At 41.4% G+C, this 12,074-nt stretch overlaps 1 protein-coding gene and 1 long non-coding RNA gene across 5 annotated transcripts in view; one reads left to right on the top strand and one right to left on the bottom strand.

Annotated features, from left to right (window-relative positions):
- CDKL1 (cyclin dependent kinase like 1) overlaps window positions 1-3,310 on the bottom strand; it is a 47,913-nt gene extending 44,603 nt beyond the window's left edge. For 2 of the 4 annotated variants that reach the window (XM_043919514.1, XM_043919517.1), the window contains exons 1-2: window positions 3,174-3,310; window positions 2,358-2,633 (exon numbers count right to left, since the gene is read on the bottom strand). In XM_043919514.1, coding sequence (XP_043775449.1) covers window positions 2,358-2,525 — 168 coding nt within the window. In that variant the 5' untranslated portion in view covers window positions 2,526-2,633; window positions 3,174-3,310. Of the gene's footprint in view, window positions 1-2,357; window positions 2,647-2,799; window positions 2,914-3,173 lie in introns of those variants that run through there. The other 2 variants (XM_043919515.1, XM_043919516.1) reach the window with 2 other exon arrangements.
- A 5,684-nt stretch (window positions 3,311-8,994) lies between these two features.
- On the top strand, window positions 8,995-11,128 carry LOC122705603. The gene is made up of 3 exons (XR_006344154.1): window positions 8,995-9,173; window positions 9,491-9,602; window positions 10,879-11,128. It is a non-coding gene; the product is annotated as an uncharacterized LOC122705603 (long non-coding RNA).
- Window positions 11,129-12,074: the final 946 nt, after the last annotated feature.

Here is a 12,074-nt window from a genome sequence, read left to right as displayed (position 1 = left end):
GCTTTACACTATGCACTTTTTTTTTTCTCCCTAGCAGAGACTGTCTGCCCTGAACACCTTATCTTTCATTCCATGCATCCCTAAACATTTCAAAGTCTAGTTCAAGCAGGCCTCCAAACACTTTATTTAGAGAGCTCATGCCAGGCATGGGAACACAAGGTGAATGACACAGACCCTGCCCATTAGGAACCCAGTCTACTGGGAGTGACAGCTGAGGGAGAATTCATCTCCCACCAGTTAAACATCTGTAAGACAGGATGTACACTTTAATGGAAACATTACTTTAGGTATAATGAAGCTCCATAGATATTTACAGAATAAATATATGGGAAAATATGACTTAACAAACCCCCAATTCATTTATTCAGCAAATATTTAAGCACCCATTATGTATTAGGAATATTAAGAATTCAGACAAGTTAGGGCTTGAAGGGACAGGCTCTACTGATAATCTAGTCCCATCACCTCATAGAGACCAGAGGAGTCTACAGCTGTGCCCTTGATTTTGGGGAATGGAGTGTTGCGTGCCTTGAAATCAGGGTCCTGCATACACATCTATCCTTCAGAGGACATCAGTATTCAGTTTTTCAAGAAAACACATCTGACTTCCTAATTTATTGGCAACACCTACCCTTTCTTTTTCGGTTGTGCCATAGGGTATATGGGACCTTAGTTCCCAGGCCAGGAATCAAACCCCCGACTCCTGCAGTGGAAGCACAGAGCCTGAATCACTGGACTACCAGGGAAGTCCCAACCTATAGTTTCTAGGAGCTTATTTTTTTAACATCTTTTTTTCAATTCAACAATAACATTTATTGGAGGTGCATTACATGCCAAGTGGTTGACACAAAGACCCGAGGCGAGGGCCCCCATCCAGAAGAAAGTGAATTAATTCAGAGACTAAACTTGTAAACACCATATTGTTAAAGAATAGTGAGAGGCTTCAGAGAGGCACCTGCGGGTGACCTTCAGAATCAGAAAAAGAGTATTTCTCTACTAAAAACAGATGGGCTTTTCTTTGGAGTAAATGAACCCCTTTGAAATTCAGTGATCACCTTCTCCTCTAGGGAAAGCCTGAGAAAGTGAAAAATGCCCATGGGTCCCAGAGAAACCGTGAGACTTTCTCCCAGTATTGAGAGGCGTGAGAGCAGGGAGTCCAGGGTGATGGGCAAACACTGTTGTCTCACTCTGCCCTAGGGAGCATTGCACGGGGCCTTCAGAAGTGTCTTCTCGAACTGAAAACATTCTGCTGGTAAAAATGTCCTAGACCTAAATAGAGAAAGTTTTCCTGTTATCCACCCATTTTAATTTATCTGAAGCCTGCTACTTCCTATTTGGGGTCCAGAGATAATCCCACCCACTTAATTCACAGGGGAGAAGAATTTAGAGAGCCCTGGAGAAAAGGGAGAAGCAGAGATAAGAGGAGACTCCCCAGATATTCCACTCAGCCCCCACGAGGCTGCTCGTCCCTTGTTGGATAGTCAGTTACACTTGTCAGAACACAGAGGTCCTGTTTAAAACCAGCCCCGACAGAGAAAGTTAATCTGTTGAAAGTTAACCTTCACTGTGTTCACTGCAGGTCGCATTCTACATAGGGCAGGATTTGGAGTTCACCTTCACAGAAATAAAAAAATGAAGGAAAAATACTTTCCTTCTTCATTTCCATTTCAGGAAAAAGATGCTTTCAGCTTGTAATAAACACTCACCCCCTCCAAGTATCATGGTCTCCAAGAGCTAACTAGTGAACATTTTTAAAGCAATCATTTCACGTACAGAAAAATCCTTCTTCCAGAGACAAGACAAAGACATTATAAAGCTCAGCAGTAGATCAATGCAAGGTGTAATGAGAACCTGTCAGCTTCCTGGGAGTTTGAAAACAGGTGAATGATTAATTCTCTTCACAGACTAAGAATATCAACAGACGCTAGCCTAGAAGTTTAAAAATCATGCACACCAGCAGACTGGAGTTGTGGAAAGTTCCTGTACTGTTAAAGTTGATGACTCTTGAGGAACCAGATCTACAGCTGACATGTGAAAGAAGCTACCAGGAAGAAAAATAAAAGATCCCACTGTTAAAGTTGATGACTCTTGAGGAACCAGATCTACAGGTGACATGTGAAAGAAGCTACCGGGAAGAAAAATATAATATCAAGTCTGAAAGTGAACACCATCTTTCCCCACACCTATGACTCCACTTTCTAATTCATTATACAATTGGTGACACCCCATCTGTATCATCGAGGACCAAAGTCTATGAAGGAAGATGTGACCACATCTCAAGGCATTTATTTCATATAACATGACTCACTTTATTTATTTATTTTTTAGTTCTTGAAAATTCACCTTAAAGAAATTACCTTGAGCATACGGATTTCTCGAAGGGCGATTTTCTTTATGACAGGGTCATCTTCTGATTCCAGAAACCTCTTGATGGCCACAATCTGACCTGTGTCCCTGTTTCGGCATTTGAAAACAACTCCATAGGATCCTTCACCAATTTTCCCAATTTTTTCATACTTCTCCATCACTGATGAATAAATCTTCTTAAAATGGATCTTCACATAATTTGAAAATGTCGCTTAGTAAATATTGGCATGAACAGCCCCAGTCAACGATGGGTCTTTGTCAAGGACCTAAGACAGAAGACTGCAATTGTTACACAATTAGGAATAGACCCAGTCCCTTAAACCCTCGCCCCTCAGCCGTGGCCACTCGGTCAAAGACGACAGCCTGGAGTCAGCTGCCTTTGGTAACTCAAGTTTAATCCTCTGTTGTATATCCTGAAAGTTAAAATGTAACCTGTCATCCTAAAACGAGCCGAGTTGTAAGACTATCTTTTCAATGTCAGGTTCATCCGATCTAAGACACATGAGCTGGTTGGAGGACCTGGAAGGTTAAGGGCTTCCCCGGTTCTAATATCGGGTCTCGTTTCCTTTCGGCACGAAGATACCTCCCCGCTCCCCGCGGGGGCGGCGGCGGGGCGGGGCGGGAGGGGAGAGCCCGGCGAGGTAGGGCCCGGAGCCCCGCAGGGAGCAGGGCAACGCCGTCCTGCCGCCGCGCGGGGCCGGGGGAGACCCTCCTCCGCCGCCGCCGCTTCCCACCCGCGCTCTGGCCGGCACCCCGCAGCCTCAGGCGGCGCCACGTGGCGGCCTCCCTCCCCGCCCGGGACTCACGGCGCCGCGGCTGCCTCGCCGGCCTCGCTCCAGCCTCGCCGACTCTGGCCCCGCTCTGTCGCAGCCGGTCGGCCCGCGATCCCTATGGGAACCGGCCTCCGCCCGCGCTGGTCAGGGCGGGGCCGCTGCGCCCACAGGCGTCCCTCCCGGACCCGGCCGCCGTCCTAGGTGCGGCGAGAGGCCCGGGTGGGCGGCTCTCGGGACCCGAGAGGAGCTGTGCGTGGCCTTCTGCCCCGGGAGAGGAGGCCTGCAAGATTGCAAACTCCAGCAGGTCGTGGAAAACGCAGCTCCGGCAGTCTGCTGCAAAGACGGCTGCGCTGGGAGCCGCCCCCCTCCACGCCCCACTCCCCACTCCCCACTCCCACTTCCCTCGCAGCCTGTACCACACGGGGTGACAACTGTGACCTATTGCGGGGCTGTAAACGCCTTGAGGGCAGCCTCTGTGTCTGTCCTGGTCAGTGCTGTAGCAGCTGGTGACGAATAAATGAGTGAGAGAAAGGGATCAAGGAAAAGTGACAGTGTGATGACTGAAACAGTCTACATCCCACAAGCTTGCAGGGCGGCGGGGGTGGGGAGGATGGTTCCACTCGAGCTGGGCTTATAACTTGGGAGATGCAGGCTCACAGAGCCTGCCTTGTCTTACATTCCTTATTTACATCCTTCTCCCAACTGGCTCCTACTCGCTCTGGTCTGAGCACAGTGATGGAAAATGAATGGACCTGGGGGAAATCTCAAAATATGGTAACTTGCCACTGGGCAGATTGCCTCAGTACTTTATCATCTTTTCCATTCCATATGCCCAGGATCAAGATGGATGTTGCCCTGGAAGCACTAGCTGAAGAGAGAATATTTTCATGCTGTTTATGAAATGGGGACCATTTCTGTACCAAGCAGAATGCCACTAAATGTAAATCTGGATAGGCTTCAGGAAGGAGCTGCAGTTAGGAGGAGCGAGATTGGAGGCTGCCTTGAAAATGGAGAGGCATATGGATGGGGTCCAGGGATGGGCTAGAGGTGGTCTGTGAACCCCCCAAAAATTGTTTGCAAATTGTTTTTTCTGTCTCTATAGTTATGCCTCTTCCAGCATGTCATATAAATGGAATTATACATTATATAGCCTTCTGAGGTTAAGCTTCTTTCACTTAATATATTTGAGATTCATCCATGTTGTTGCATTTATCACTAGTTCCTTCCTTTTTATTACTGAGTAGTAGTCCATTGTATGGATATTGTTTATCCATTCCCAACTGAACATTTGAGTTGTTTCCAGTTTTGGTGGTTATAAACCAAACCACTATAAATATCAGTGTATGGTCTTTTGTGTGAACATATGTTTTTACTTCTCTTGAGAAAATAATGCATAGGAGGAGTACTGCTGGGTCATATGTTAAGTATATATCACTGTAAGTGACTGCCAAAATGTTTTCCAAAGTGACTGTACCATTTTACATTCCTGCCAGCAATGCCCCAATTACTCTGTATCTTTGCCAACACTTGGTATTCACTTCTTTTGATTCAGTCATTCTAAAAGATGGGTAATGGTCTCTTGTGGTTTTAATTTGCATTTCCCTAATGACTAACATTGAGCAGTTTTTCATATGCTAATCTGTCATCTGTTTTCTCACTTAAAAGTTCCAGAAGGCTTTTGTAAATTCCTTGAGGTTTTCTTTGTAGACAATCATGTCATCTCCGAATAGGGACAGTTTTTGTTCTTCCTAAGTGGTACGCTTCGTATTTCTTTTCCTTACCTTATTGCACTTAGTACATCTCCAGTGTGATATCAAACAGGAGTGGTGAGAGCATACGTGCCTGCTACTGATCTGAGGATGAAAACATTCAGTCTTGCACCACTAAGTATCTTGCACTAACTAGATTTCCTTGTAGGCAGTCTCTAAGATGGCCCTCAATGATCTCTGCCTCATGGTATTCATGCCCTTCCATTCAGTGTAGGCTTGACCTGGTGACTCGCTTCTAAGGAATAAAATATGTTTAAAGTAATGGCATATCATTTCTGAGATCAGGTTACAAACAGACTATGACTTCTGCCTTGAGTTTTCTCTTGTACTCTCTCACTCACTTCCTCTGAGGGAATCCAGATGCCATGTTGTGAACTGCCCTATGGCAAGGAATTGAGGAGACCAACAGCCAAGAAGACAGTAGGCACTCAATCCAGCATTCTGTGAGGAACTGGATCCTGCCAACCATCTTGTGAATGAGCTTGGAGGTGGATCTCCCTACCGCCATCCCCACTCCAGTAAGCCTACAGATGACATTGTAGCCTCAGCAGACAATGTAAGTTCACTTTTGTGAGAGGCTTTGGTTTAGAGGCACCAGCTAAGTCATACCCAGATTCCTAACCTCCAGAAACTGTGAGACAATAGTTGTTTGGTACATATGTTTGGGGGTTGTTACACAGCAGTAAAGAACTAACAGAGAAGCTATTTATCAGATTGGGAAAAATTTTTTAATTGCAATTGGCTAAAAGGTGTTTTTTGTTTGTTTTGTTTTAATAATGTATGGTGAATTCTGTCAAATACTTTTCTGCATCTATTGAAATAGTAATATGATTTTTCTTGCTTAGTCTCTTGATATAGTGAATTACTTTGATTTTAAAATGTTGAATCAACCTTATGTTCCTGGGATAAAACAAGCTTGGTTATAGTGTTCTATCACCTTGATGCATCCCTGGAGTTTACTAATAATATTTTATTAAGAATTTTTTCCTTGTTTCTGAGAGATATCTGTCGTTTTATTTTCATCTTTTTGTCTGTTTGGGTATCAAGGTAATGCTGATTTTATAAAATAGGTTGGCAAGTGTTTCTTTGTCTTATGGAGAAGTTTATATTAAATTGGTATTATTTAGTTCTTAAACGTTTGGTAGAATTTGCTAGTAGAGTCACTTGGAATTTTCATTGCTGAAATGTTTTTCATTACAAATTTTACTTCCTTATTAAAATATAGTACTATTCAGATGAGAGTTTGATCCTTCGGTCAGCAAGATCCCCTGGAGGAGGGCATGGCAACTCATTTCAGTAATCTTGCCTGGAGAATCCCATGGACAGAGGAACTTGGTGGGCAACAGTTCAAAAGGCCGCAAAGAGTCGAACATGACTGAGCAACTTAGCATGCATTATTCAGGATATCTGTTTCTTCTTGAGTGAGCTTTGAGAGTTTATGTCTTGTTTGTTTCATGTAGATATTTGAATTTATGGGCATAAAGTTGCTCTTATATAATAGCATTACATTATTATCCTTTATATAGTAGTGTTCTCTCTGTAATTACAAAAATTTTTTTTCTATTTTTTGACCATGGCTTGAAGTATGAGGGATCTTAATTCCCTGACCAATAATTGAACATCTGCCTCATGCAATGGAAACTCAGCATCCTAACCATTGGGCCACCAGGGAAGTTCTTGTCATTTTTTATATTAGTAATTTGAGGGGTTTCTTTTTCCCTTCTTATTCCTGATCAGTTGACAAAGGCTTGTCAGTTTTATTGATTTTTAAAAAGAAACAGCTTTTGATTTAATTGACTTCTATTCTCTTTCAATTTCATTGATTTCATCTCTTTTATTATTTTCTTCCTTCTCTTTGCTTTGCTTTTAGCTGTTTTTTTCTAGTTTTCTAAGATGAAAGCTTAAATCACTAATTTTAGATCTTTCTTTTCTAATATAAGCCTTTAATGCCATAACTTTTCCTCTAAGCAAGACTTTATATGCATCCCTGGCATCTTAATATGTTGTAGTTTCATTTTCTTTCAGCTCAAGATATTTTATAATTCCCCTCATGACTTCCTATTTGATCCATGGGTTATTTTGAACTGTGTTGTTTAATTTCCAAGCTTTTTTTTTTTTTTTAAGAGATTTTCCAGATGTCTTTCTGCTGTTGATTTCTAGTTTAATTTGGTTGCTTTCATAGAAATCCTTTTGTGTGATTTAAATTCTTTGAAATGTGTTGAGGTTTGTTTTAAGGCCCAGAATATGGTCTATGTTGGTGAATGTTTCTATTTGACAATTTGAAAAATTATTTTTAAATGAGGTGGAAAAAGTTAATGTGAATTTCTCCAGAGCTACCTTGTCTGAAGTTCATTCCAGGCTAGTCTGGAAAATTAATTTACAGACTTCACAAGGTTCAGTACCCAAGGAGCCTGGAGTGTTGCCAAGCCCAGAAGTGAAGTAGGGAGCAAGCATACAGTTATTTAAGCCTAACTAAGCAGTGAACCAGAAAGCTGGTGGGATCTGCAGCTATACCAGCTGTTGTATTTGGAGGAAGTTGGAGCAAAATACAAGAGAACAACATGAAAGGGAGACAAACAGTTGATGCCACCATTTGGCCCAAAATGGAGGGATAATATGACCTCTACACCATCAAATTGCAGAGTCCTTTCAGCTGGCAAGATTGAAATTGGTTTTGATATTGAAGAATTATAGCTTCTCAGATGGCGCAGTAGTAAAGAATCCACCTGTATATGCAAGAGATGTCAGTTCAATCCCTGGGTTGGGAAGATCCCCTGGAGTAGGAAATGGCAACCCACTCCAGTTTCTTGCCTGAAAAGTCCCAGAAGAGGGGCCTGGGGAGCCTGGCAGGCTACAGTCCATAGGGTCACAAAGAGCTGGACACGACTGAGCACACACATCAAAGAATTATAACTCCCAGGAAGCAGGGTTTCTGGGAGGGTAAGACATAGTGTGATATGTGAGTTCTTTTTCTCAAGCAAGTGCAAAGAACAGTGAAACAACATTATTATTTTCTATTTATAGCGATCTTTGATTTGCACTGCATAATTAGAATACTTCAGTGCAATGGATAACACAAACAGTACTGTGGTGTTTTAATCATTTAACGAAGCAATAAACATTCAGTAGAGTAATGCATGGTAAAAGAAAAAGCCTGGGATTTGGAGTCAGAAGACCAGGATTTCTACCTTCTTACTGGTGTTTGATTTTGTGCAAGATAATTACTATTGGCCAAACAACAACAGCAATAATTATTTAACTAGTACTTACTTCGTGGCAGGCATTGTGCTAAGATTGTGAATGAGCCTTCCAACAGCCCTAGGAGATGAGCATCAATATTATCCTGGGTTTCAGGTGAGGAAAATGAGTCTCAGAATGGGTAAGTCTCATGTTTCAGGACACAAAACTAGTGAATTGTGATGTGAGGATTAGAATGAAGGCAGTCTGACTCCAGAACCTTTGCTCCTAACCCTTTTGCAAATACACCTCATACAATAGGAGTGGTTGTCAGGATTCTTGAGTTAATATATAGGACATTGGGAGTTGACACAAGTACTTAATGCAAGGTTAAAAACCTTTCTTTTTTCAAAGTTGCCAGGAAGGTAAGTTTTGTCATTATGCTTCCTTATCACAGTGGCTCAGCAACTTCCTCTGTGTGCAGCTCTCAGTTCCGAAGCAGACCTTGGTGAAGTTGAGCAGAATGCTGAGGCCTCATCTGAGTGCCAAAACCAGGGCAAGGCTTCAGGCTTTTTCCTCCTCACTTATGTTTGCTGTAAGGGAAGGGAGCTTAGTCACTGTGATCTTCAAATGACATGGTACAGCCACCTGAGGAACTTTGAACTTACTTTCTCTGCTTTACATGGATTTAGAAATGGTTTCCAGGGCGCATACAGGAAAGTTAAAAACTATCCTTTGGGGTACTGCTGTTTCAGGCTCAATATTCACATTATCTCTAATCTTTATAATAGTCTTCTGTGATTGGATTTGTTAATTGGTCAGAATTATTAACCATGAATACGCCATTTTACTAAAGAAGATGCTGAGGCTCTGAGAGATTGGTCCACATAGACGAAGCCACCCAGCTATCCAGGGCTGATGGCAGGTTTCAAACCCAACTCTTACCTGTTTTCAGAGCTCACTCTCTGGCACTGGAAAATGGAGTTTCAACTTGTGAACACAAGAACATCTTGTGAACAACCTAAAGAGAAGCCAGGTGTCAGCCAGTTCTTCCTGACCAATCACTGCTTAAACATTACAAAACCAGGTAGGTAAATAACTTTCCCTTTTATCTGGAGATAGCAAAGGAGAATCAGTGTAAATGCTGGAAAATCAATTTAAATAAAATAAAATCCTATCATTCTTGACTTTCTATATAGGCACAACCAACAATAGAATAAAATGTTTTCATCCCTAATCAACACAACCTTAGTTATTTTGTGTGTACTTTCCCTTTAAATACTCACTGCATTTAATATATGATAAACCATTCTTTTAAAGCACCTCTTCTTCTGAAAACTTTCTTTGTTTCTGAGTCTACAATGTCAATACTTTTAGCAATGTCAATACTTTTTGCATTTTCAGATTTTAAAATAACCACCAGTACTTTGCCAACGAACTCAAATTCTGTGAGAGCTCAGCAATATTAACATGAAACCCTGGAGGGTTTATGTGGTTGGCTCTGGGCCACCAGCAGGTAAGATAATGTATAAGTGAGACTTCTTCAGGGACTGAGTCTCCAGGTTGCAAGGTATACATCTCTTTGCCACTTTGGACAGATGACTGCTAATCACACTTAATTATAGGCAATCTGTGGACATTTCTGGGTTTACATGATTTTTGAATCATTATATTCTAGGAAAAAGATAAATTTCCAAAAAATTTATGAGACAATAAATAAGAAAGAATATTAATTGCTTTCTGAACCTCAGCTTAAAGCTGTGACACAGAAATAGCTGTTTGGGAAGCAGACTTGTACTGGGGGCTGACCTGGGTCAGACACCACACTGGGTTCTGGAGGCTGAGAGGAGACTTCCTGGAGATCAAACACTGTCTCAACGCTCACAGCCACTCGCCTGCCTCTCCTGGCGAGCGGTCTTCCCTGGAGGAAAGGAGATATGAGAACTTGGAGGGCTGGAATTTGCATTGTACTTTTTTGCTTCTCAGAACACTTCACCAGGTTCTGTGGAGAGAGGGCACATCCAGCATTTGAGGAAACAGATACAGAAACTCTAAATGACTTTTTCCACAGTCAAAAACAAACCTGTTCTAGATAACAAACAGGCCTAGAACCTGGGTCTCAATTCTGAGTTGTATCCTTTCTATCATACTGTGGCTTCTAACTAGAATAGCTCTAATGACATGGTTAAAGAAATGTAAATCTGCCTTAAGAAAACCCAGTATCAAAACAAATATTCATGACTGAGACAAGGTGGAGGAAGGGGGCAGGAAGTAGAAACTATTTGCATTTAAAAAATATTCTTTAAGTGAGACTCTTTTCACAGCTTCTTTTAGAAATGAATATATTTCTTGAATGGGGTTAATACTCTAAGTCTTCTCAGCTATCCCTTCTCTATAGAAACTTTATGATGCTTATTCATTGATGTCTAAATAACTCTTTGTACAAACACAAACCTCTGGCACCCTGGATACATTTTCCATGTCAACCTTTGAATTTTTAGGCGTTTATTGATCCAAAAGATCTGAATAGTTTCATAAAGTCACCTTTAAGCTGCATGCATGCCAAGGATTAAATGAAGATCATCGTTACGACCCACATGGGGAAGTCCTTTTCTTGTAAATAGCTTTCATAAGAATGGCTCATTGTCAAATATTAGTAGTGAGATATTATGGTGAGGCATCTAAAATGAATCCATGTGTAAATCCTTGTAAAAAAGATGAATTAACCAATAGCCCCTCTAAATGATAAGAAATCTTTCCCCTCAAGCAGCAGTATATTAATTTTTCTACAGTATCATCTGACTTGATGCTCCCAGTAAGAGCATGAACTCTGGAGCCAGACTGCCTGGGATCAAATCCAGCTCTACTATGAACCATCTGTGAGGCAAGTTACTCAACTTCCTTAGGCTCCATTTGTGTCATCTGCCACATAGAAGTCAGATACTTCTTAAAGCTGTGAATATTAAATGAAAGCTATAACCATGCTGGCTTTAATTATTACTGTTACGATGCTAATAATCTCTGTGTACTGTTTTCAGGTGGGAATTCATTTACATTAAACCGTATTCAATATTGAAAACATATGTAAATTTAGACTCACTTAACCACTTGCCAATCAAGGAAAAACATGTTTCTTTCTTCACTCAGAGAACTAAGCAACATTCCCAGGGGTTTCCACTTAGGAAGCCAAGTACTTCCCAGTGGCAGAGCACACTCTTCCCACTACATTATGCTGCCCTTGGGATGATCTCTAAGAAAGGAGCATGTGATGAACCAAGACGAACCAGACCTGGCTCATCTCTAGGTTCTATGCTTTTTTGGTTGTGCGAAACCAGGAAAATTACTTCGTGTATTGGTCTGGGATTTTTTTTTAAGTTTCTTTTTAATTAACCTTTCTAATTTCAGATAATTGTAGTTTCACATGCAGTTGTACGAAATAACAGAGATCTCATAAAAATTTCCACCCAGTTTCCTCCAATAATAACCTCTTGCAAAACTATAATACAGTAAGCTGGATATTCACATTGATCAAGTCAAGCTACAGTTCTGTCACCATAAGTATCCCTCATGTTGCCCTTTCCTCCGTCCCTGACCCCCAGTTGTGAATAACTTTTTCTGAGGGCATATGTGTTCATTTCTCTTGGGTAAATACTACCTAGAATTGGAACAGCTGGATTGTATGGTAAATGTATGTTTAACATTTTGAGATACTACCATATGGTTTTTCAAAATGACTGTACCATTTGGCATTCCTCTCAGGAATATGTGAGCGTTCCAGTTGCTCCAGATCCATGTGAGCACTTGGTACTGTCAACCTTTTTTTTTTTTAATTGTAGTAAAATGTACATAACACACCATCTTATAAGTGTCCACCAGTTATAAGTGGACAGTTCTGTGGAACTAAGTGCTTTCACATTGTTGTACAACCATCACTACCATCCATCTCAGAACCCTTTTCATCTTGCAAAATGGACACTCTGTACCCATT

This window comes from Cervus elaphus, chromosome 12 (genome assembly GCF_910594005.1).
Source record: "Cervus elaphus chromosome 12, mCerEla1.1, whole genome shotgun sequence".
Classification (NCBI taxonomy): Eukaryota; Metazoa; Chordata; class Mammalia; order Artiodactyla; family Cervidae; genus Cervus; species Cervus elaphus.
Note: the sequence above shows the minus strand (reverse complement) of the source record. Positions and strands in the feature narration are given on the sequence as shown.